The sequence below is a fragment of the Gordionus sp. m RMFG-2023 genome, chromosome 2 (assembly GCF_954871325.1).
Source record: "Gordionus sp. m RMFG-2023 chromosome 2, tfGorSpeb1-WG-v2, whole genome shotgun sequence".
NCBI lineage: Eukaryota > Metazoa > Nematomorpha > Gordioida > Chordodea > Parachordodidae > Gordionus > Gordionus sp. m RMFG-2023.
The window spans coordinates 56324859-56352366 of record NC_088776.1 but is presented as its reverse complement, the minus strand read 5'-3'; the positions used below and the strand labels follow the sequence as shown (position 1 = coordinate 56352366).

General features: G+C 28.4%; 1 protein-coding gene and 2 long non-coding RNA genes across 5 annotated transcripts; 2 read left to right on the top strand and 1 right to left on the bottom strand.

Annotated features, from left to right (window-relative positions):
* Nucleotides 1-764: 764 nt before the first annotated feature.
* On the bottom strand, nucleotides 765-22261 carry LOC135925177 (alanine aminotransferase 2-like). 2 transcript variants are annotated; one of them, XM_065460389.1, is made up of 13 exons: nucleotides 21895-22261; nucleotides 17109-17204; nucleotides 15515-15641; nucleotides 13296-13429; nucleotides 12725-12841; nucleotides 11493-11622; nucleotides 9810-9889; nucleotides 9368-9507; nucleotides 8975-9083; nucleotides 8794-8859; nucleotides 2647-2802; nucleotides 2405-2517; nucleotides 765-940 (listed from the first exon to the last, which is right to left on the bottom strand). In XM_065460389.1, exons 1-13 carry the CDS (start codon nucleotides 22153-22155, stop codon nucleotides 850-852), a joined length of 1620 nt encoding a protein of 539 aa, XP_065316461.1. In that variant the 5' UTR covers nucleotides 22156-22261; the 3' UTR covers nucleotides 765-849. The 2 variants fall into 2 exon arrangements, with proteins under 2 accessions (XP_065316461.1, XP_065316462.1); XM_065460390.1 differs by lacking the exon at nucleotides 21895-22261 and adding an exon at nucleotides 21502-21627.
* On the top strand, nucleotides 20120-21566 carry LOC135925179 (uncharacterized). The gene is made up of 3 exons (XR_010571566.1): nucleotides 20120-20258; nucleotides 20304-20474; nucleotides 21383-21566. It is a non-coding gene; the product is annotated as an uncharacterized LOC135925179 (long non-coding RNA).
* Nucleotides 22262-24128: 1867 nt separating the features above from the next.
* Nucleotides 24129-25484, top strand: LOC135925176 (uncharacterized). Of its 2 annotated transcripts, XR_010571564.1 has the most exons (5): nucleotides 24129-24172; nucleotides 24221-24300; nucleotides 24353-24494; nucleotides 24577-24733; nucleotides 24787-25484. It is a non-coding gene; the product is annotated as an uncharacterized LOC135925176 (long non-coding RNA). The 2 variants fall into 2 exon arrangements; XR_010571565.1 differs by lacking the exon at nucleotides 24129-24172 and having other exon boundaries at nucleotides 24249-24305.
* The last annotated feature ends 2024 nt before the right edge of the window (nucleotides 25485-27508 follow it).

The window sequence follows — 27508 nt, the reverse complement described above, 5'->3', positions numbered from 1 at the left end:
TATACCAAACTCTCGCATGGTAAGTCGCTACTTCTAATTCTATCATAGTGGAGGATAGAAATTATATTATGATAAAAGTTCATTTTGAAAACATTGGATCTTAAATTTGCTGCAGAGAACATTGTGGATGAGGCTACAAAAAAATATAAAGCTTTTCGAGACATCTTTATTTTATTAGAAGAGGAAACATAGGTTTTCTAATTTTTATTATTTTTTTAAGCACCATTCAGGCCAAATTATTAGAAAAAAATATTAAAGCACAAGCCTGGCCTGTAACAAAGTTAATAGTGTTATATATGTTAAAAAAAAATCGCGAATGTGTGTTCATTGCATAAAAAAGTTTGCAAAAATTACTATAAAAATGAAATAAATTTTTTTCGCGTATATTATCAGTTTTTCAAAATTAGATAATGTAAAATATATAAATATATCACCGTTTTAATAAAACTATATTTTTTTTAAATGAAAAAATAAAAATTAAACGATTTTTTCCCACCAAAATACTTATAAAATATAAATATGTATTATTTTGAAAAATTACAATTTTATATCAATAAATTGTGCTAACGAAATAATATATCATTATCAAAAAAAAATAATAGAAAAAATTTCAATTACTAATTAATTCTTTTTTAAAAATATTTTCAAACAGGGATTGTGTTTGAATAATATAAAAAAATTATTTTTGACAAAGAAATAAGAAAATCGTTTTAATTATTTTGATAAAAAACCGAATTGAAATAATTGAACGAAATAGGTTTGTAACGAAAACGATAATTGATCTTATAAAATACAAAAAGGATAAAAAGCAACGTGGAAAAAAAATATGACTAGGATCTCCAAATCGGTTTATTTGTATTTTTCAACAAAGTTTTTATAGAATCGGGTAAATCTTTCCAAGAATTCTTCCATTTTGGCCTCAGGGGGCAATATCGTCATCCTAATTCATGATAAATATTTTGTAAAATTGTTGTCACCAATATAATATAAAAGAATATATATATGAGACCTGCAGAGGTACCATTTGGACAGACAGGCTCGGCTCGGATTTTTTAAAAACATTAATTTTTTATAGCTAATAAAGACGATTCAAAATATTTGGTTTTAAAATATAAGGCCCCGCCCGGGTATTTTTTCAAAATAAATTTTCAGGCCCGCTTGGGTGTATTTAAAAAAGATTTAAATACGGTCTGGCCCGTGTACCCAGGCGGGCCTGCAGATCTCTGATATATATATAAGAGGAAATATTTGTTTACAATAACTTTACAAAAATAAGAAATGATATAGAGGAAAATCATTCAAGGTTATATATATCTAGTATAAATTGTAAAATACAACCCAATTTATAAGCAGCTTACACTAATAAAAAAACAATAGAACGTAATTTAGAAAATTGTATCTACAAAAGATCTAACCAAATAATAGGGCTGTCCACATTATAAAGTATCAAAGAAATCACTCTACAATTTTATGGCCAAGCCAAATAACAAAATCAAGCTACATCGACGTCTCATAGCCTAGATTATAAGCAAAAGCTCAAGGAAAGATTTTGTAGAAATATCCGAAAATGATGATTATTATATTCTTAATAAAATTTTTCGGAAAACGTTATTTCAATTATGATATTCATTATTTTTGTCAAACAACATTTTTATTATGACATAAAATTGAAGAGAGATTCTCGATGATTTGCGGATGACGAAAAACATAATCAATTTTATATAAAAAGTAGAAGTGACAATAAATTTGCTCAAAATGAGGCATAAGAAATTTGTAAAATGGAGTTAAAGCTATTTCTAAATTTGATATACTTTTCTTACGCAATAATGAACAAATTGCCCATAGCATTCGATAGGACTAAGACATATGAGTCTTTATATTTTATTACTTATGAAAAATAAATAAGATTTGAAAATTTAGTGTAGATATCTGCAATGCCAAGACCATGTCTGAAAAAATATTATTTGAGCCGGGCTGGGAAAAAAAGCAAAGGTTTTTACAATCAAAATTTAAACAAAATGTATTTTATAACCTTTTTTTCATATTTGTTTTAATAGAATTTTTGTTTTGTATGTGTAATTAAGATCATAATCTAGAATTTTCAATTTATTCTCATAACAGTCAAATCATGATTGGCAGAAATTTTTAAAGGGTCTGCTGGGTGACCTTTGTAGAAAATTAAATCCAAACTGGGTCGGGTTAAAAAAAATTGCTATTTACAAACCTCTAATGTAGGGATAAAAAAATGAAATATTCAGACTTCAATGTTAGGATACTGTAACCAGAATTTTAATATTACCATTAGCATTTTTCATATTTCGAGACACTAACTTTCATTCACTCATTCAATACTTCTATATATGTTCTTTTTTTAAATAGATTCAGTGATTAAAAGTCTAAGTACCGAAAATGATAGGTTCCTTCTTGTTGGCCGAATCCGCTCCCCGGAACTACGCAAAGTCCTTCCGCTTCTAACAGCTCCATAGAGAACATAAAATCCGGTTCCATGTTTTTAGACTTGATAAATTTTTACAAAATATATATAGCAATTTAATAATTTACGTTCTGTGATAATTCTTATTCATATTTAAATACCCCCCCCCCCTCCCACTCTTTGCTAAAATAAATTCATTAACAAAACTTTACTTTGGCCAAAGCGACGGCATTGGCGGGAATAGAAATTCGTGGAAAAGCGTACATAGCTCCTGAAACGTTATTACACACGACGCCTGGTATGCGGTTGAGAGCGGAAGCTGTTAGCTTTGCTCGTTTCGCCAGGGCTTTCAGGATGGCGTCCTTTTCCTTTATACAATATTTATCAAAGATTATAATATTATCAAATTTTTCAGCGATTTGATATGTATAGATATACCACCTATCTTTGAACCAATGTAATAAAAATATCAATATTTTATATATATATATTTAAAAAAAAAACCCAATTAACTTTAACGAATAATTAAGTGTATTTTTTTTATATATTCTCCAAAAGTTAATATTCCCATTTAAAATATATGCAAAGTTAATGGGTGAATGTAGTGTTGTTAAAGAATTCAATTTAACCGATTTTTACAAGATTTTAGTCAAAATATCACTACCTAAGCCTCGAAATAAGTCTAAACCTTTCTACCACCTGTGACCAAAATAAAAAAGCTTGGGCAATTTACTTTTGACCAAAATTTCGAGTTAACCGTTTTTAAAAATTGTCTAAAATAGAGACATTTAACAACGGTAGAAGTAAGCGACTAGTTAAATAATTTTAGATCCATTTTCTTGTTGCAGATAAAAGCAAAAAAAAATAGTGTACAATTTTTAAACTATTTTTTATTTTTTAAACATTACATCAAATAAATTGCGTTTTAGTTCCTCGCATTAATTTATTATTTAAAAATTATTTATAAAATAATTTTTTTTTATATATAAAATTATATATAAATCATAATATAACCAGAAACAATATATATCGAATCGATACACTAAATATTGACACAACCCGACATATTATAAATTTTTAAATATATGTAGTGTTGTTGAACGGCTCGATTTGAGTAGATTATTTAAAACGACTAACTCAATATATAATATTGCGCTAGCCTCGAGATTTCGATAATAGATGTGTAAACCTTTGTACCAACCTATGGGGAGAGTCTTTGTGTTTATGTAATATTTTTCTGGATAAGAAATTGAATTAGTAGTAGCCTTTTAATAACACTATATACGGGCCATTCATTCCATGTCAAATCAACCACTTTACAATCCGACGATCTCAGATTTTGTTAAAATTTGGTATTTAAGTTAATAAAATATTGTAATTGACGAATCCAAAATATTAGATTCTTAACTCTATCAGAACCGGAGATATAGGGCTTCAAAGTGGCTCAGCTTGGTCATTTTTCGAAAATAATGATTTTTTAAAATAGGGATAACTATTATATTAACCCTTTTGCGCCCAGCGAGATCATTTGTCATCAAAATTTTTAATCAATTAATTTTTATATTTAAAAAACGAATGGTTGCTATTTAGACACATTAATTTACAAAACAATATTTATTCTTTTATATTTTATCATTAACCTGTCAAAATCATTATTTTATTATATCAGAATTTAAGTTCAAAGTTAGGTATTTTAGGCGCCAAAATTTTTACACTTTTACATCGATTATTATTCTATATAAATAAGGTAAATAATATTTTTATGATAGATTATTACTAGTATTTCATGTTTAGTAAAAAAAAAATTACTATTTTTTTATATGATTTTTTAAAGAAAATCCAAATTGGTAACATTAGGATTTTCTTATGTAATTTTTTCCATAAATTAATAAATTAAAATAAAATATTGGAAATATGATATAGTAAGAATTGAATATAGGCTATTTTCCATTTAAAAGTGAAAATTTTATTTTATATTTTTTTAAAAATTTAATAAATAATTTTTAGATGACCTCAACATGTATTATACCAGAGGGAGATATATCTGATGTAGATATTGAGATATGTATATCTATTATGGTTCATTTTCATAGCCCTAAGTAAACTCTTAAATGTATGTTAAATAAAATTTATAAATTTTTTTTAAATTGCGGTTAAAAATTTGTAATTAATTTTTCAAAATGTTAGACTAAATTGTGTTTTACAAATTTAAGATATTTTGTAAAGAGTACCAAGAACTGTTCATATAAAAATTTCAAAGTGGGGCCTGTCGTATAAAAAAAAATTTATTTGTTTTCTTGGTTTCGTCGACTCATTATGATTATATTTTTTTTTCCTTAATAGTAAAAATGTTATGGGCTTATTTGGCAATGTTTATTTTTTGTTGTTGTAAAAATTGAATCTATTTATAAAAAGATTTTTTTAGGGCTTCCCTATAAAAGGGAAGCCAAAAATCGAATTTAAATTATTAAATAATTATTTTTTTTAGTTTATAATTTTCATTTTTAGATTTTATTTTAAAAATTATATTTTAGAAATTATATTATAAAACTGAATAAAGTTTGAATAAAAATTGTTGTTTACTACTGAAGAGGTATAAAAGGATTTTCTAAGTTATTCGAAATAAAAGCGGCACAACGCTAATAGGGCCAAAAAGATTAATTAGGAAAAATTTTATATTCGAAGAATCAGCTAGATGGCGTAAGTAATTAAAATATCAATTTTATTAATATAAGTCAATCTAAGAAATTTTTTTGATTCCATAATAAAATATTTATCGAATAATTAATAGTAGGCATAATACTTAAAATAATTTTAATTAAATTTCTTTAAATTTAATTTATATATTGCCATTTTAGATTCATAATTAGTTAAAATATAAATTCTTCCTACAGATATGGCCACATAACTTAATACATTATTTACTTTATAATATATACCAAACGGATGTAGCGTAACCTGGGAAGTGGCCCAGTATAACCTTAGACTTCATCTTGAAGTATAAAAGAATAATTTCAGAAAAATCACAGATAACCAAATAATGATCATGTTCTAAATTGTTTTTAAGATTCTAATGGAATCTATTTTGCTGTTCAGTAAAAAAACATGGCGAATCAAAATATATTTTTTCAAATAAGTAATTAAGAAATTCGTCAGCTGTTTGCGTTAGGGTCTCTAGACTGTCCTATCTATAGATATCCATTGGTTGAACGTTATCCTGTATATATCACGTGCAATTAATAAATTTTCTAATTTCGCCCTTAATGCATGGTCCCCAGGATATTCATGACATTCGCCAAAATATAATGTCTGGCAGGGGAGGATTGCAGGAATTATGTATTTGTATGTCTTTATCTCAAAATCTTATTTTTTGTTAAAGTTGCTAGATTGCTATCTATTATTAGCAACTTAACATTCTGAGGGATTAGGCAGACACAAACCGAGTGAATGACACTTGAACCTAGTATTATGCAATTTTTAGGGTGCAATGAGGCGAATTTTAAAAATCCGATTTTAAGAAAAGAGTAGATAGCATTAAAATTTATATAGATTTATTTTAAATTATTTAGAATTAACAGTTTTTGAACATTAATTCTTTCATCATTTTCAATTATAGAAAGGCAATATTTTTTCCGGGCAGTAATCTACTATATTCATCGTTTAAATAGAAACTTTTTACAACGTCAACTGTGCTCTGATCTATGATTATACCTGCCTTGGGATTAGAAGTTAAAAGAATTCCCTTTTGACCAAGAATGAATTTACGGGTCATATAAAACGAAGCAAATTGTTTTATAATTTTGTGAATGCTTCAATTTGGAGGTAATGTCGTTAATAATTGATATTTTTGTGTTTTAGAAAATAATGGATAATTATTTTTCACATAAATTATCAAATCTTAGCTACCATTTGTATTCATTTTTGGTTGAAGAATTTCGCCTTATTGAGATATCCTTCTTCTCTTAGTTTTTTTTAATTCTAAGGATTCTAAAAAAGTGTAGGGAGTTGCGCATTGTTGTTATTAATTGGATAATCATTTTCTATATCGGTGGAGGTTTAAGAAATTATTTGAAGTTGTGAGGATGTTGTTATCCTCTAAGATTGGAATACTATTCTTCTTTTTATATAAAAATTTGCGACACTTAGGACAAATAGATTCTCTAATGTTAATTTTATGATACATAGTTCCAAATCGTCACTTTTCTTAAACCTTTTTTGGAATATTGATTTGGAAGATTCAATGGATTTGTACAAAATATATTAATAAATTAATTAATTTTAAAAATTACAAATTTTAGGAAGTAACAGATAAAAAAATCGATAAATTATTGAAAAAAAATTATTCGAAAAATTGATAATTTATTAATGCTTTTACTTAATAAATTTTATTATCTATAAATTAAATTAAAGGAAATTTAATTAAAATTATTTTAAATATTATGCTTACTATAATTATTCGATAAATATTTTATTATGTAATAAAAAATTTTTCTTAGATTGATATATATTGTTAAAATTGATAGTTTAAACTACCTACGCCATCTAGCGGATTTTTTGAAAATAGGATTTTTCTTAATTAATTTTTTTGGCCCCACTCTGAAATTTTTTATATGAACAGTTCTTGGTACTCTTTACAAACTTCTGAAATTTGGGGAAAAAAATTTGGTCTAACATTTTAAAAAATTAATTACAAATTTTTAAGCTCAATTTAAAAAAAATTTAAAAACTAAAAATTAATTTTATTTAACATACGTTTATGAGTTTGCTTAGGGCTATAAAATAAGTCATAATAGATATACATAGTGCATCTAATATAAAAGTTATCCCAATTTAAAAAAATTATTATTTTCGAAAAATGACCGAGCTGAGCCACTTTGAAGCCCTATATCTCCAGTTCTAATAGAGTTAAGAGTCTAATATTTTGGATTCGTCAATTACAATACTTTATTAATTTAAATACCAAATTTTAACAAAATCTGAGATGGTCGGGTTGTAAAGTGATTGATTTGACATTGAATCATACAGATACATGTATTTAAAAAAAAGGCAAGAAGATAGTTCACAAAAGATTTAATCAAATAGGCAATATTTGGTATAAGTGGAGAAATAATAGATACAACATTAAGAAATTAACAGAGAAAATAATATAATATATAAATATTAGGGCTGTGCCGATCCACATATTTTTCACCGATCCGATATTTCTTCAAAACCGATCCGATATTTTTACTGATTTTTAATCACCCTAGTTTAAACCAAATGTAATTATGAAATCAATATTTTTTATGCAAAAAATCGAATTATGAATAATCTTATTTTTTTATTTCTACAATTAAGACTATACCATTTTATGTTGGAATTATAAAATTGTAATATTTAATATATAAAATTATAATATATTAGATTTTTTTAATAAATATGAGAGCCTCTAGATTTTCTGGGAATAAGCTTCTACGATATGGACTATCTATATCTCCTGCCGTACTAAAGGCAGACTCAGATGATTCCGCAGATAACGCATTTTGCAAAATTATCTTTGTCTTTTGTAAAATATTTCCATAATTCAGATACCATATTTAAAAAAATTTTCTTTTATTTAAAGTATAAATAAAAAAATTGGCGTTATTTAAAAAGATTTAAAATAAATAAAACTTTAGGTGTTCCTTTCTATTTTTATAAAAAAAACTATTAAAATACTTTAAATCTAGTTTAAAAAAGAAATAAAATTTAAAAAAATTATTTAATAAATATTAAAATAATGTAAAATAAATATACATAACATAAAATAACAAAAAAAGAAAAGTAAAAAGATCGGATCGGTTTTTACAAGTATCGGCCCGATCCGATATTTTCGGAAAACGCTGAATATTGGTACCGATCCGATCCGATATTTAATATCGGCACAGCCCTAATAAATATAAATTGGTTACACAATATAAAAATTTACAACCCCCCCCCCCCCCATTTATTGATAATTTTATTAAATTAAAGTAATCAAATACACACAAAATAAAAAATCGGTTATTCCAAACACCGATCCAATTACAATATCATGTATAGTGTGTATTAATTATCCGATTCGAACAAAACGATCTGGCTTATTAGGAGGATTTATCGTGTATATCGATCTCGCTTTGACTCAAAATGTTTATTATTTAAGTCAAATCGGGATGAATTTTTTTTTACAAATAAACCCTCCAAATGAGTTGGCCATTTAGCGCGACCCATCTAATTAAATCACTTACCGATAAAAAAAAATAACACTAAGCATGGTGATAATTTAAGAGTTGAGTTTCCAAAAAAAGGGAACTATAATTCGAGATGTCCAAAAAAATAGAAGAAAGATTAGTTTTGTATACCTGATAAAATAATGGTCCACTAGGGTCATCCACGCTTGGCGGATTGACGATGCATCCCATTAAAGCCTATGTGCGAAAAAAAAACATATATTTAATAAATTAATAACAATAAATTGGAAAAAATTCGTCTAATATGTATTATGAAACCAAAGTTGATCATTTATAATAAAAAAAATGTTACTTGTCCTAGAGTGGTAGGGCACAGCCTAGCCGATATCATTTTAATGTAGAGTTCTTTTACGGCTCTTTCCACGTTTTCGAATTGAACGTACCCACCTCTAAGTCCACATCTAATTTGAACGGAAGGAAAATAAACAATATTTTTAAAATCATAGATTAAAAAAAAAATTTTTTTATCCCATCTATACATCTACTAACCTATCTAATCTGTATTCTAAGAATAAAAGTATTTTCTCAAAAAGGAGCATTTTTGATTTTAGAAAATTTTTTTTCGTAAATTTCCCTTTTCCCTTAAATGTTAGGAGTAAATATTATTTTTTGGGGGTGAGGGGGGGGATATTCAAATTATCTATATTTCCCCTATCTTTTCAGCCCAAACTAAATATGAGCTTACTCTCCCATATATCCCTTGGAAGCGCTATAGAAAGATGCCAATTCTTGGGTTTTAGCTACTTCAGCTGGCATATCTTCTTTTAGGACCTTTCTGAAAGATTTCCACTTGAGGCCTGGCTCGTATATGTTTTCTTGATAAACCTTTTTAAAAAAAATTAATAAAATGGTAAAGTTTAAAACTGGAAGCTATGGTCTTAGACGACTAAAAAAACAATTTCTTCGGTAAATATTCAAAAATAAAATTTAGAGGGTCATCAAGAAAATCAAATCCACCCAAGAAAATTTCTCGAGTTGTTTAATCTTGACCCCTCCTCACCCCTTCCTTTTTCATAAGACTAAATAATTATTTCATTAAAATAAGGATTATATGCAAAGGCTTTCGCCAATTCTTTCGAAATATTCCATTATAAAGAAAAAACAACAAAGTATATAAAGAGTATAACCTCATCGCACATCAAAAACAAATGGTTGTCGTAAGCGAACTGTATAATTTCTTTCATATTTTGATGGGATAAAACTTGTCCTATAAATTAAGAGAAATTTTTAAAAATTCATTTATTATAAATTTGTTAGCGCAGCTGTGTGTTACTTTTTCAACTTTAAATCGTTTTTTTGAGAGCGTTTTTTTTTAAAAATTTGAGATTATAATATTAACGGAAATGTATTCCAGCAGGTTTAATATACCTACCTTGTATATAATTTAGCGCTAACTTTTGAGTCACTTATCATTTATATGAATAATCGAGGGAAAAATATGAATTATAATAAAGTTCAAAAGTTCAGGGTCTGAAATCCATAGGGTAGGTATTCCAAACATGATGGAATATATTTCTGGGAAAATGCACTCAAAAAAAGATTTAAGGTTGAAAAAATAACACATTTCCGCCAACATATATAAAAAAAAGAAACATAATCCAGAGGAATAGAGGTCGGTGCGGGTCAATTAGAACCGTTAAAATATTTTGACTAGGCTTCGGACCGACCTCTAAGGGGCAATTTGTTTCTTATATTTTGTTCAAATTATCTTTTGCAGACAAGGGATAGATATATATATATATAATAGGTAGTGGTGGCTATTTAATTTGAATATATATATAGGCAAGGTATTGTTTATTTAATTCAGCTTCCAATATTGAAGTAAAGAGCGATAACTAGAAAGGCAACGCATGGGAAAAAGGGGGAAATATTTCCTATAGTTTCTCCAATTTTTATATTGTTTAATTTCCCTATTCATCTTTAAAATCAATCACCCAGATTAAAGGTTGTAAATAAAATGTTTCAGAATTATCTTTAGCATAAAATATTAGATTAATTAATTAGATAATTTATAACAATTACCTTGGTATGTAACAGGATAGTAAAAAAAACATAATCATAGCTAACAGAATATTCAGCGGGAAATTAATTTATATATATATACAACCCTTACAGTATTTTGAGATCACAATGATGTCAGATTTAAATTTTTGTCTTATCTAGCTAATTTTATGGGGGTTAGAAAAGAGCTTCAAATCGTATCCGTAAATGTTTTCAATTTCGCCATAACAATTATTCTAAATTAGGTTAGTTATTCTCGATTTCACGGTTTCCTTAAATTTTAATTTATAATGCTATCCATATAATAAAATTTTGAGATCACTCTCAGAAATAAAATTCAGTTTCAAATGTTTAATTTTGTCTCACTTTATTATCTTTTAAATTGCCCTTTTAACAACTAACAATAGTAATAGTGTTAAATAAAGATTAATTTACAAGAAAAATAAAAATATAATACAGAAATACGGTAAATTTAATCGCTTAAATCACATTTAATAATATTTATTCAAAATCTCGAAATAAGGATATTTTTTTTTAAAAAAAAACGTGAAAATGTCGGAAAACCTGTTTCCATAAGAGGGAATATTCTAGAAAGCTCAAGGATGGACTAATTGCTTTAACTCTTGATGCTTAACATCTTATTTGTTGTCACATAGAAAGAAGATAACAATACGACAAAAAAAATGGGAGTTAGATTAATATATTCATTGATATATTTTTTTTTAACATTGAAATTTCGCAAAATTACCCTGAAAATATACAACCCTACCTGTAACTAACGTAGGAATAACGTAATATTTGGAAAAAACCTGTAGGATTGCCCGGGTTGATAACGCACAGGACTCTGACGTCACTTTGAGCTTTACCCCGTTCCAGGGCGTGTTTTAAGGTTTCTATTTGAAGGCTCCAATTATCGGTTTCGTTGAGTTGGTACCCAACCTAAAAAATCGAAATATAGTAAGTAGGGTATAGGGAAAGAAAGTATGATCAACCCATTCACGCATAACAAAATGATCCATCTTTCGTTGACGATTATATTATAACTTTGAAATCCTTTCTCTGATTTAAATATTATCCAGAAATTCAAAAAAATTTTTATTGAGAGATAATATGCGCCCACCCCCATATATTCCAGATTATATTATGGTTAAACGCGCGAAAGATTTATAGAAGACAGAGGATTAAAGATAGATTGGGGGGGGGGGTACCTATAAAAATTTATTAGTTTGTTAGTGACGATTTTGTCATAGATAATTTTTATAATAGGTAGACATCCAAAAATAATAAGACGTAAAAAAAAAGCTTCCATTTTTGATCAGAATGAAGGAGTTGGATAGAAATTTTAAGAGTGGATTGGCTAAAAAAAATCATGTATCCGAAGCGTAATTTTTTTATGGGTAATGAAAATAATGGATGAAAAAGAGTTGTGAGAGCCACAAAAATATGGTCTCCGTATCTAGTGACAATTAATGCTATTTCAGCCAGTAACATCTAATAAAAGTTATATTGGATATTCTCTTGTTGTTAATCGATAAGTAATAACGTTATCAATTTATTCTTGCCATACATTTTTTTCGTTTTCTTAGTCCAAAATTTTTTTTCCGGGAAATAGAAATTTACATCTGTTAACGGTTACTATAATTTTTAGCAAAAAATGACGCCATTTTTTTATAAGAAATATAATAGTAAACAAAGCTCCAACAATGTATTTGTACTATAAAATAAATGCTATTTTTTTGAATTTATAAGGGTTCGTAATGAACGAATTTTTAGCCAACTCATGTAAATTGAAGAAAATAGAAAATTTTGGCGGAAAATATAGGTTAAATGTCTCATTATATAATTTTACAACTAAATAATTGATATAATTTAATTGGCTCCGACCCGGTTTAAGTCTTGTAAAAAATTTTTTTTATTTAATAAGCCAATTACAGCCCAGATTTAAAATAATAATAAACCAATTGTTAATTAAAATGAGAGAACGAATGAAATATAATTTTTAGGGAGAGGTGGGGTCAAAAAATGATTAACAGAATTAAACTTGATCCATATCGTATTCCGTGAGGGTGGCAGAGTAGAGAGGATATTGCGGAATAGGAATCATTACTCCGGTTTTCTTGGCATCTTTGCTGGCTTGTTTGAACATGAACAAAACGTTCTAAAATACAGGATGATTTAAAAAATTTGTTACATATGTTGTATAATTTTTAAATTACATTTTGGTCAAGGTCGGGTTCAATGTCCATTTGTACTCTTTTTTGAAAATAAGGTGCTCACCTAGCCAGGATCCTTCTGAAAATACGTTTGGTACTATGGTTCAGTTTAACGCAGAAAGTTATTTTTTTTCTATATTAACGTCTAGAGTTTATATGATACCTCTTCTAGGTTTCACTTTCTAATATAGCCCTAAAATAATCAACTACAAAAAATCGTATCCAGCATGGATCACACATGACAAATGGGAGGTTCTTTAGCGATTTCGCAAAAGGATACTGAGCTTCAATTTCCTAACCATTCTTACTTTCCTATCCACTTTCGTATTTTTCCTATTTTCAAAAAAATCCATACAAAAATGGAATCCTTTTAAAATACATTTATTTTGAAGAATTTACTCTGATAGCTTCACTGGCTCCGGCAGAGAGAAACACGTCTCCAAAATGGCAGTCACCCACGCCATCGCGCCGAGTGATAAATGATGCTACGTCGCGACGAACGATATCTAAACCAGCGCTGGCCGAGTAAGAGCCTTAATAATATATATATACGTTTATTTAAAAAAGTGACGTATGCAAGCTTAATGATTCAAAGATGTTTAAAAATTAGTGTGTATATATATACAATACATATGTTAGCGACAATGTGTTTTTTTATCTGGCAATGTATTATTTATTCAATAAATCATTTTTGAGAGCGCGTTTTTTTAAATTTTAAAAATCTGATTTTACCGGATCCATCATGTTTGGAAAATTACCCTACGAAATTTCAGACAATTTTTCCACGAACTTTTAAACTTAATTTAATTTAAATTTTCCCTATATTATTTTTTTATAATAAATTATAAATGACAGCAAAATTGTCTTCAATTCATAATATAGTTATTCCAAACATGATAGAGTTAAATTTAATAAAACCACGCTGAAAAAAATGATTTAAAGTTGTAAAAATAATACATCACGTTAATACATATATATATTAGGATATGGAATGTATTGGAATTCAGGAATCTCTCCAGATTAAGTCATTCATTGAGGGTAGCGTTGTTAACTCGTTTTTTAAAAACGGCAAACCCAACTTTTTAGCCAAAAAAATATGGCAAGATTCAAGATTTCGTTAATGGATGTCCAAACCTTTCTATCGAGCCGTTTAACAACAATAATTAAAGGGCGACTTCTTTTGGAAAAAAAAATCTGATCTTATAGGAAACGCATTTTTTATCAAGAATAATAGTTAACCACCTTGCGGGTTTCGGACAAATTTGCCAAGGAACCTTTGGAGTATACTCTTAATTTACACTAATTTTTTTTCGGATAAATTTAATTAAATACACACAATAGCTCAAGATAAAAATGTGTATGAATATTCACGGGTTTAGGCATTCTACTCATGGCGGGATACAATTTCGGGTTAAATTAAATTTCCCTAAATCTTAAAAAATCGTCATCTATAACAGTAAACGATTTATAACTCGAGTTATTACGTATAACCCACGGATTCTATATCAGACCCAATGGCTTATAATAATATTGGACTGAAAATTCTCATTAATAATAATGCATTCATTTTAAAGCGTCGTTCAGCTGGAGACAATGTAACACGCCATTTTGGTATAGGAATGTAGGGTCCAGAATACATTAAATTGTTTAAATTTGGTCCGCTAAATACATATTTCCTTGTGAGAAATAGCTCCTTAGTTGGGATAACTGTGAGGTAAGATACTATTTTATTTTCAAACCAAAAATGGCGCCCCTCAGCAGTTATTAATTGATGCACACTTTTAATGTATCACCGTCAGTCTAGGTATTATTATTATATCAAAAAAAATATTTTTAACCCCCCACCCCCCCACCATTATGTGTAATTGATGATACACGCAAAAATATATCATGCTGTTGTTATTGACTTCGAAACGGGTTGTGAATTTATACATCACATAGTATTGATAATTTAGGTGGATCGAATCAAAACGACCACCAAAATAGTAAAAAAAAAATCGAACTTAACTTAACTCGATATTGTTCGAGATCAAGTCGTGCTAGATTTTCACAAACCAAGTAGAAATGTTGACTCGACTCGTTTAATTAACAAATCCAGTTATTATGAGCACAGCAGCACATTCTGTATAAAACTTTTCATCAAATTAGTTATATTCTCATTTTTGATATACTACAAACTACGAATAATGCTCGCTTATCTTTTCCCTTTGAAGTTAAAAATTGAAGAAGAACATATGTTTATATAACCATAATAGTAAAATATTGGTTTTCGTTTATCTAGCAAATGATTTATGTTATATAACTCAAACAAAAGTATTTACCTAACCTTCCTCATTATGTATAAGTGATTATTTTATTACTATTTTTAGACAGTTAAAATTTTGGTTTACTAACTTTCCGAAGAAAAATAGATAAATCAAAATCTAAAAACTAATTTTTAAAAAAGAAAGGAAAAAAAAATAAAATAAATAAATTACAACAAATAAATTAGTTAATTAAAAGTCACGAATTTGAAAGTAATTAAAAGTGCTTTCGTTCGTCACTCATTCATATAACATATTCACTTGCTAAATTCATTATTTCATCGAAAATAAATAAATTGAAAACGTCTCCCAAACCTAAACTGTGACCAGAACAGGCGTTCAGGATTCGCTTGGCCTTGGCTATGACATCGGAGGGAAAAGTTAGGACGCATTTTTCAGGATCGGTCGTGATTAGTTGCGGATAAGAAAGTAGTGCTAAAACCTTTGTGGTGGAAAAATAATATCAATTTTATTATATTAATGAATTTGTTAAGTGCTAGAGCCGAACCATCCATTCACTATCTAAATTTTGGTTTAAAAATCACTCAGATTACAACTTTTTTTTGAAAACGATCACGCCTATTTTAAACACAATCAAGAGCTTGAATGACCCTGCATTCATAGTTAGCGCGAATTCGCGGCAAGGCATATGAAATATAATAATTTTTACATAAATTTTTGTATACTTCAACGCGAATTCGCCCTAACTGTGAATGTAGGGTAAGGCTCCCATTTAATCGCTCAGAAATTAAAAAATGAAATGCTTGAAAGAAAAAAAAATTCTCAAATGCTCAGAATAAATACAAATAATACATTGTAATGTTCATTGAAAAAAATGAATCTGAATTGTCCAGAAAAGAAGAAATAATTGCTCATATATAAAACTAACGAAAAATAAATAGATTCGATCAAAAAAAATTTTGTTTACTTTTTACTACCTATTTTTTTTTATAATTATATTAGCTTTAACGAATAACAGATTTTTATAACCACATCCAGGGACTTCTACAACAGAGGAGGGGGGGGGGTGGTGTTATAAAATTGTCAATGAAATTGGGGAGGGGGATTATAACGCTATAGTTATTGAATAAAATTGGAGAGGTAGAGGATTAGTTATAATTTGGGCATCTTTTTGTTGTTAATTCTGATTTGGTAGGATAGGAGGAGGGCGGGGGCGAGTATCTTAATTGGCTTAGGTGAACGTAGAAGTCACTGACCCCCCCCCCCAACCGATCTGATTTGAAGATATCTAGAGTGGTTATTAATAATTAATTTAGTTATCTAAGGAAAGACAATATACCGTAACGCTTTAATAAATGGCACGATTAATTTTAGGCAACTCGTACAAGGCTTATCACAATATATGAATCAGTTTTTCCCCCTTTCTTCTAAACCGTCATAGTAAGAAGAGAAATAATGGGTTTCCCATTTTATATAGCTAATAATTGGGGAATATTTCTTATACATACTCAAAAAACCTTTAAAAGCAGTATTAATAGACCCGAAAGAAATGTTATAGCTAAAAAAAAAATTTAGTGGTCGGGCCTGAAGTTCGCAATTTGTAAAGCTTAGAATTATGCAAATGTATGCCATTTTTTTTCTTAAATAAATTAATAAGAGCTGGGAAGGATAACTTGCACAAAATTATTTTATGTTTCAAAAGAATAGCAAAAATTGAGTGGGGGGGGAATAACGATTTTTAAATATTTCCAATACCCATTAATCAATTAGTGATTGTTAAGATTTTCGAGGGTAAATTTAAAAAAAAAAAAATATTTTAGCGATTCAGAACGTAGAAATGCTCCCCCCCCCCTTAAAAAAATTTATTTTATATATCTTCTTTGCCTTTCATAAAAAAATTGATAAATGATAGTTATATCCTCGAAAAATATAAAAACAAAAATTAAACTTGTCTGAAAAATGTGATAGGCTTTTGTCCCATGGCATGAGCGTCCCCAATGTTTGTCTTAATTATGTCTTCGAATTGGTATTTCCCAGATTCTCGCTATTTTAAATAAACAAAAATTTCTTGTATAAAAAAGGTTGAAATGATTTTATGACAAAATTAATTTGGGTATAGGGGTTTTCGCGTCGATACTTTGCCTCTGTATGTATCTGATTTCAATAACGCTATCCCCAATTATAACTGGTCGGGGAAGGTTTAAGTATGAGATTTTTGATAATAATTCAGCGAGATTTTATTGAGGTCGTAAGGGATAAATTAAAAAAAAAAGAATCACTTGAATTCGATAAGACAAAATGCCCATAAACTTTTTATGAAGAGAGAGGCAAAATAAAATAATGGGAGTGGATTTCGATATATAAGTTTGAAAGAAGGGTCAGTAAATCTAAATGTTCCATATAAATAGAAAGTTTAGAGATAAGTGAAAAATGTGTGGATCGGTAGCACAGCCCTATCATACAGCAAGTATATTATTGGACGCTATATAAAATAAGGGAGATACGTACAAAAAAGTTTTTGAAATAATTAAACAAAGAGATTAATAAGTTCTCCAATATTAACAACGTGTGAACAAATTTTTTTTATACATATCGCAAAAGATGCATCGTTTAGATGAATGAATTACCCTGAATTCAAAGTGAGCGCGGATTCGCGACGAAGTGGACAAAAAATAAGCGTTCGCGCTAACGGTGAATGCAGGGTTAGGAGTAAGTCTTTAAAAAAGCCCGATTCGGGTCCATTTTAAAAAATGGCCGGATTAAGACTTTAGCCAAAATATTATGTGTGCCTGGAGATTTTGTTCATATGATGGCAGAGGTTTACATAATATTATTTTAGCTAAAATCTTAATCGGGCTTTTTAACAAAGCTAGTTTAGGAGAATAAATGCTAGGAATTTTTTTCCCCTAATGTTTCAATATCGGAATAATAATGGGCATTCTATTGAGTTGGGTTTAGCTATTCCAATGGCTGTTAAAATTTGACGAGAGTATGTTTAATCGGAAGAGTTTTTTTTACATTCACACAGAACACAAATATTTGGTAGACATCTTTTTGGTACTAACCTTTCAAAAATATATGAAGTGTCACCAAGGTTACAAAAATGGGCACTTTGTGTTGGATCGTACAAACAAAAAGAATTAATTCTTGCCAATTAAATAAAGAATTAAATGGGAATTGAGAAATAAGGACGCCCAAGTAACACAGATCTTTGGGAATTCAAAAAATTTTCGAATAAGTGTATAAAACATATCTTTACCCTCAACTTACCACCACCCATCTTCTGGGGGAAGACGAACGAATGGTATTAACACTCAGCGACTACTTTAAAAAAAAGAGAGTTGAGTCAGTTGATTGAGTTTTTAGCTAACTATAGGAAAATTTCCACCGCCCCCTGCCCCTCCCCCCACAAAGTAGAAAATTTTCGGCGGAAGTAGTTTAGGATGAGGCATGCATTCAAAATGAGGTTTCACATACGAGAGCCCCCATTAGAGATATATGTATTAAAAGTGGAAATTGGCGTATATCAAGTATGGATCAAATCAGATAAATGGCATACGGAATTCATTTAAGGTCCGGTTTTAATTTTGATTTTCTTCAAAAAAAAAACATACTTCCATTGTTTATTAACAGAATTTTGAACCGACACCGGAAATTATTTATTTAAAAAAATGAACCGGAACCTTTTTTTTTATAGTCCTGGTTTCAAGCTCAATCTAGATTGTTTTTTTTTTCGCAAATTGTGCAACAAATTTGTATGACAATAAAATTAGTTGTATTACTCCGCGTAAAAAAAAATAAAACATAAATGATTAATAGAAGGATGATGAAACTAAGATCGCTCGTTATATATTAGTAAATATTATGCGAAACAAAACTACGAGAGCTGCATTGTCATTTGTGGTATGAATTATAGATTTATTTTACAAGAGAGACCATATTGTTTTTATTTTTAAATTACAAAAAATTTACAACAGAAATTTGGATTCCCTTATAATAGTATAAAATTAAACGGATATTAAAAAAAAATTAGTTATCATTTTCATTTGTTTTTTTTTCTTTCTTTTCTTTTCTTCCTTTCTTTCTTTCTTTGTAATGTTATTCATACTAAAAAAAAGGAACTTAGTAACCAAATAACTTATAACCCTTGTTTTTGATTTTTCAAAAAGTGACTAATGTTTTTTGCTTCTAACTATTTTTGAATGTCTCGTGTAATCGCTTCTATTCCGAATGATTAATTCTCTCCTTTGTTTGATTTTTTAAAAAAACGAAGAAGTAAATCTGTTTGAGTGGGGAATTTCAATTCACAGGAAAATGGATTTGTACCGAAGGAAGAGGAGATGCTATTGTGTTGTTCCAACGGTGGAAAGATTTTCTCCAATTATTTATTATTAATACAGTAAATCCCCTAAATTAAATATGGTTTAGACATGGACCTTCTCAAACATGCGACGATTTTAGTGACATGCCATCCTCCAAATCAAAAAGGCACACCAAAGCCCCAAAATTTTTAGACCCGAGAACAATTCATTTTTTAATAGGGATAAGTTTGGGCTTCGGCCAAATTGAAGTACTCTATAATTGAAGCTCTCTTCTGTCCTTTATAGAAGGCTATAATTTTTAAAATCAAGTCCTTCCCATGTAAAGATTAAATATTCCTACTAGATATAATAGGCATGTACGTTTCAAAGCTGATTTCTCCCGGTGTTTCTGAAATCTGAAACATCATGCGCTCAAAAAAATTCTTCCTATATTAATTAAAGTTGAAAAAACTTTGTTGTGAGCCCCCCCCCCTTTTCCAGTTCTTTGGGAATGACTTATAATTTAAATCTACCAAACCAGAAAGAATAAAATTTATATTCTAAAATAACAATATTGAATATTAATAACAAATAACCACTTTCAAAGTAATATTAATTATAAACATATGGAGTCATATAAAACGAAAGTATTAAATGGTTCAGAAAATTCCTTTAAAAAAAAGAAGTATATCTTGTTGTTTCACAATTCCTAAAGAATGTTAATACAAAATAATTCGAAATCTGACATAAAAATTCTGACAAATAAAATATTGGTAAAAAAAAATGTCCAATTGATAGTAAGAAATAAAAATCAATAATTAAAGACTATATTATTTTTATAGAAAAATATGTATAATAATTATTTCAATTTTTACAAATTCTTGAATTTTGAATTCGAGGCTCAGACTGTGCCACTAAATCTCTAGTGTAGCTATAACCTCATCTCTAGGCTAATGGCTAAAAATGGACTAATTTTATCAAATCTCTACAAACATGTGCCAAAGAAAATCTAAGTATTGATGTGCAAGTTTTTTTTATATTTGTTAGTCTGCAAAGCCAGGCTTTTTTCCCCCAGTTTAGATTTTTATTGATAGTTTAAAGGCCAAACCCAGAAATCCTTAAATTTTGTTATTAATTTTGAATGTATTTTGTAAACTGTTTAATAGGGAGATTGAAAAAATGTGCAGAATGTTAAATGCTCTATTATTTTATAATTTTTCCTAATTAATTGATATAAATTAGAAAATGGGTGTATTTTTGGTAAAATTTTTTTCCTAGATTTATATTTTGACAAATTTTTACTGATCCAGACCTGTAGATCTCTGATATTTAGAAAATAATTTTTTCTCACCACTCAACATTTATGGCATAAAAACTGAATTATTTATAACATTTAGAATGATAAATACCCTTGCAAAGAAGTAGGAAATTCCCCACCCCATCAGAAATTTGCCTGTTCTTGTAAATATCATTTTAAACTAATAAAAACTTTCTCTTTACACCCCCCCCCCCCAATATATACAATATATAATTGAATAATTTGAAAAAGAAACAAGTAAAAGTTGTTAATTTTTTATATCTATAATTCAAAATTTGTGGAAAAAAGCATTATATAAAAAAAAAAGTGAAAATGAAAAATTATTTTTTATAAAAATATAACATAGCCAATGGTCTATAATAAGTGGACTAAAGACACCCAATAAAATCCATCGTTTATAGTGCTTTCCCCTATAGGAAAATTCTGGATATGTGTGCTGAAACCTATTTTTTTTACATCTCTCACCCAACCTAATAAAAAAAATATATAACCTTCTTTTGTTTGACCTATCTGATATTTTAAAAACATATTGGGAAAGAGATAAAATTATATTTTTCTTGATAAGAATATTTATAATTAAAAAATTGTAAAAAAAATGTCAAGGTCCAGCACCAGCCTGAAATTAAGATTGAGCAGAGTGATATCTCTACAATTTGGATTGAACAGTTCTATGGAGGGTTTAAGTATATTAAAAATAATTAATGGCATATATAATATATTACTTGAGAAAATTCATAATTGAAATATCGATCAAAAAACATTTGGTAGATTTTTCATATATATTATATAATTTTAATTTTATGACTTATTAAAACATCAAGTATAAATTAAAATTTTTATTAAAAATTAATATATATAAAATTAAAATGTCTATAAAAAAAACAACTTAAAATAAGATTGTATTATTTATTACTTTGTATAATTTTTTAATATATAAATTAGAAGCAAATAAATATCCTTAATTTAAATCCTGTATTCTTTTATCTTAACCTTGATTGATGTTTAAACATTTGAAACATAATTTAAATATACATTATGCTTAAATAATGCAAGGGAGCAATATCATTTAACTAGTTAGTGAACAACTTATATTATTTAAATAAATTAAGAATTACCTCTTTAATTTGATATTCTAATTCTGTAGCACGTGTTACAATGGGGCCTCTCACTGCATATTCCATCAGTTTTACTGAAGGGTTTATATTGTCTATATTTAACAGGTGTTTACTTCTGGCAATAGATGTTGATAATGAAAGGTTATTGGAACAATTTCCATTTTTAGAATTGATAATGGAGTTGGATTTTCTTGGTGAGTGCTGAATTGAAGTAGTTGACATTTCTTTAAAATCCCCTTTTGTGATTTGAGGTAAATCCATGTTAATAGGAATTATATTATGGTTATGAGAATAGGATAAGGAAAGATGAGTTTTATATAAGGAATAATAGTTTTTGTTTAGACTAAATAAATTTTTATAATTGCTATATTTAAGTATATAATGGTTGTTCATAGAAATTTTGAAGATATATATGAAAAAATTATCAATAAATTTATCAAATATTAAGGGAATATTTTATATATATATATATTTAAAAAATAAGAATTAAAGGTATATTCATGACATAAAATACCCCAAAATGTATAACACAGCTTAGAAAAAAAAGTTGAATGATTGTTCATATCTAAATGAAGGGCATAAATTTGGAAAAAATCAAATTTGAATCATGTGAGGATTGAAGCCAAAAATTCATTCATTCTCATTGAAGAAACGTGATCACATACCGGGAATAATATTTTTACTAATATATAGATTCCATACATGATGTCTACCCAGCTTCTATATAGCAGGATTTTCACTGGATGTAAACTTTCTCAAAAACCTATGCCTACCCTTCTAAAAAAATTTCGCCGCATTTGTCAATGATATTTACACATTATTAATTTCGCCATTTAATTATAATGGTACTCCTTTCATAAATTTTAACAAGAATAACTTAACTTATTTTAGCTCTACTACCAACGATCAAAATATTGTGAATACAAAGAGTTATTTTTAGATAATGAATTCAATTAGAAACCCCCTCATATATAATGAATGCATTATTATAGTATATTATTAAGCATGAATATGAGTTTGCTGAGAATGTATAACCCTTCTAAATTACATAAAAGGATAAAGAAAGTTTTATTTGGAAAATAATGTCTATGATTATGATTGTATGAAATATATAGATTTTGTTTATGATAAGCAATATCATTGTATTACAATAGGTCTATAATAAATGTATTCTTTTTACAGATATATATTTTGCCCTACTTTATTTAAAAACATAATAGATAACCCCCCAATAAATTTAACCTATCCTCTTAAAGATGTCTACCTCCAACCCCCCTCAAAAAAATGGATGCAAACTGTTCCTACATCCCTCTCCCCCCGTTTCATGTAGACGCTGGATATGGGAAAGGATTTAAACGCTGTTACTGCAAACGAAATTGTACCGAATGGATGCAAATTCTAAGGCATCTAATATGTAGTGCAATTCTCATTGCATACTAAATAAAGTGTCAAAATAAATGATTATTATATTAAATTATATTTAAAATAAAAAATTGTAAATTAATTCCAGTGTCTATTTTTTTAGCTATAAGTTTTTTCTTTCAAGATCTTATATTCCTACTACCAAACTTTCTGTTAATAAATTTAGCCTTAAAATTAAGTAATTTATCTTCTAACGTAAAATTTTTTTTATTTCAATTTCCAATATCCCGTTTCCTTTTTTCCCTTCTCCACCCTCTTCTTTCTCCCCTCCCCCCTTTTCATTTCGTGTCTTCCTTTATCTTATCCATTACCTTCCATTTTCTTTCATTTTCCCTTTTCTTTCCGTTTTTCTTTCGCTTTTCCTTTATCTTCCTTTTTTTCCTTTCCATATTTTCCTTTTTCTTTCCCTAACTTTCCCTTTTTATTTTTCTATTAATCTTTCCCTTTTTATTTCTTTTATCTTCCCCTTTCTCTTTATTTCATTTCCCTCCTCCCTCTTTTCTTTTTAATTTCCTTTTTCTCTCTCTTTACCTTCCTTTCCCTTTTAATTTCCCTATTTCCTTTTCATTTTATTTCCCTTCCCCAGACTACACTCCCTCCGGCTGAAGGCTGGGCTAATATCAAAAAATAAAAATAATATCATTCCATTCTAAATTCAACTTATATTCAAGCAAATTCAATTCTAATGGGTCATATGTAGTAAAACCTAATAAAATCTACCAACAATGTAATAAGTTAGTCATCTACATATACTAAAAATGCTTATACTTTCTTATATTTTTATTTTAGCTTCTGATGATATGATGATATTCCAACTATTTCTAGAGAGTTGAACCTAATATTGACTCCTCTTCAGGTTCAATGCATTAATATTTTTTAAATTATTCTTTTGTTTTAATTTTAGATAACCAGCCCTGTCTTAACATATCTTAGTGATTGTACAGATGCTGATTTATCCGTCATTAATAATAGAAAAGATGGCAGGTAAGGTTTAACGTATTAATATCTTTTAAATTTTCTTTTGCTTTTATTTTAGAAAACTGCCCGCCATTAATAAACAAATACATAATAAACCTTAGAAGAACATGATAGGCTTGATAAACCCCCAATTAGACAAAATATTTTTTTGATGATAGCCTCCCAACTACTAGAGATATGCATTATTGACCCATCTACAGGTTTAGTACAGTATTTTAATGCTCGTTTAATTTCAATAATAATGTATATTTCTATTTTTGCTTGATTTCTTTATTTTTCTAGTATAACCCAACCTTAATCCCTCACATTGCTACAAAACATGATGAATTTATTATTAAAGATAAGCTAAGAAAAAAATAGCCACTCAACAAACGCTCTACCCGTTCTAGAGTTACTGATAGCCAATACGGAGCTGAGCCTGATATTAACTCCCTTGCAGGTTTATTTTGTTTATTTATTTAATTTTTTATATCTATTTTTATATTCACCCAGTTGCCCACAAATGATATTTCTATCACCACTACCACAATTCCTATGCCGCTTCAACCATGCATATTTCAACATATATTTGATGACCACCACTAACATATGTTAGATATCGGAAACATACCAGAAATATGCGCCTTCTGCAATGCTAAAATGTCGAATGGTAAAAATTACAGAAAAGCTCAAATAAAAAAATTCAATTTTCTACATGTTGCATGAATGGGAATCTAAATTTTCCCCTTCTCCTCCAAATTTAATACGTTTATTTAACAGGGAGCATTGTTTATCAGCCTACTTTTAACAAATATAAAAGCATTTAATTCTGCACTATCATTCACTTTACTAGGAGTTAATATAAATAATACTTTATCCAATTCTCGCTTCCATAATTATTCATGTTAAATTAAGTGACAGGTTCACCATCGCATTAGTTCCCTCCTGCCAACATTAAGGGTCACACCTAAATTTGCCCAAATATATTTAAATATATGATAGTAAAAATGAGATACAAAAAAGACATAATCAAGTTCATTTTTTGGATCGTCATCTTTTAATAGAATTGCAGTAAATTATTGGTAGTTATTACCCCTTTACTTCTCAATTTATGAGAGTAGCTTCGATGATCACTAATGACTTTCCTAACATATTATTAAACCTAAAATCTACACCAAGCTTTCATATACGTTATCGCAATAATCGTACCTCATCAGAAATAGCGGTATTATTACCTAGTGATGGCAGTGATCATATAGCCCATAGAGATATTAACCTAAAAATATAGCTGGTACTATAAGATGTATTAACGAGCTCTACTCTCCCATAGGCGATATTGGATACCACCCATTTATTCATCATAGAAACTCAAATAATAAATATATTACCTACAGAGAATACTATGCCTATCGCTTTATGGTTAGGTAGGATGATGAAAATATTATTTTAAGATTGCACCACTTTATCATGAAGAGTTATGTCAAACAAGAAACGCTTCGATTAAATTTTTTAGGTAATAATCAGTCCAAATTACGCGCAGAAATCTATCAAGGCATTCATGATGCTATTTTAGTGGGGGGATACCAATGCTGACACTTTTAGCAAAAGAATCATCTTGCGTTCTTCTTTTAACAGTGCCATAGCATATGCATCAGCTTTATCGGGAAAAGGATATTGTATGCTGCTTTGGTAAGCCATAATTATTCATTACTTTCACCTGAAATCCTAAATGGGATAAAAATATGCACGAATTATTTTTTTATCAAACTCCAAACGACAGATTTAATTTGCTTTTTTCATCATAAATTAAAATGTCATAAAGGATTTGCTTTAAATTTTACTAGTCTCCTGTATGCAGCACACATCTATATACCTTCTATGCAGTACATCGACCACTTTTCCCGCTCTTCCCGTCATATTTCCAACATTCTATGTCGCGACCCTAACTCGATCCCCCGTAAACTGGTTTATCCACTTATTATCAGGTCGTTTATGGCCATCTTAAGTTTCATTTTCATGAATTATCCCATCCTCTTTTTGTCGTAGGCGGATGAGAAGGCCCACGGGGTACTTTGGCCTTTACCCCGCCCACGCTTTTGTAACAATAGGGAAATTTTGTAGCAAGGTTTTTACAATAGGATGCTCTTTCTGACATTAATCTCTTTAAGGGGTTTTTACACCCCGTCGAGGAGGCGGTGATCTTATTCTAGACCCAGATCACAGGGAACCTTTTAGACCTCCATTAGCCGCCAAAAGACGTTGCCACTCTCCTGCCACGATGAGGCTTAAGGTAGGATTTTGGGAGAGATAATAAATAATGTATAATATAAGTGTTAAATTAGTTGTAAGATTAAATGTTATTAAAATATTTATAAGTGAATTTATTTGATATGAATGTGTTATTAAATAAGTTTTTTTGTTAAAAAAAATATATAATATATATATATATGTACATGTATATTAGGTAACCTCTGGTGTATAAAAAAAAAGAAATGCTTGACTAAGATTATTTGATTGGTCATTAATGTTCTAAATAAGTGATCAAATGGGTTTTGTTGGTTAATATGTTATGGGATTATCTTTGGTCTGTTGTTTTTTACTTAAAGAATAGGAAGTCCTCATAAATTTTCAAATATTTGCCAATGTTGATACTCTAAAAGATATGAGGAAATATTGAAAGATGCAAAATTTTTGATAACTAGGTAGTTTAATTTGAACATTTGATTATTGAATTATTTAGTTTATGATATAAACTGCATTATAGATTTTGCCGTTTATGATAGCTAATAAATCTGTTTATTTCTTACAGATTTGTATTTTATGGACTATATAGGGTGATTCATGGCCTTTAAATTTTATTGCCATATTTAAAACTGTTCTTCAATTTATAAAAATACATTAAGATATTATCTTAATGATGCTTAAATACCTATATATCTTAAGACTAACAACTAGAAGGTGGGCCATTCCACGTCAAATCTATCACGATTCGGCCGGCCCCTTATAAAATTGTTAAAAATTTCTGGATTTATTTAAATAGTTAAGAAAATGAGAAAGCCGTTTATTTTACCTAGCCAGCACACCTGGTTCCCGAGATATAGCGACTCAAAGATCCAAAAAAGAGCCACTTTGGAATCTGTAAAATTTTTAAAATGCTTATATCTCAAAACCTATTTATAGTAAAATATATATAATATATCAAATTGTAGGTAAAAAAATCTCTAAAGAGCTATCA

What these genes read in the sequence shown, in the direction of transcription:
- LOC135925177 (XM_065460389.1), bottom strand. Translation starts at nt 22,155, where the DNA reads ATGGATTTACCTCAAATCACAAAAGGGGATTTTAAAGAAATGTCAACT. An exon ending in GAGCCAGTGAAGCTATCAGA is followed by an intron (nt 12,842 to 13,295) that starts GTAAATTCTTCA and finishes CCTGTATTTTAG; the next exon opens with AACGTTTTGTTCATGTTCAA. An exon ending in CAACCCGGGCAATCCTACAG is followed by an intron (nt 9,890 to 11,492) that starts GTTTTTTCCAAA and finishes CTTAATTTATAG; the next exon opens with GACAAGTTTTATCCCATCAA.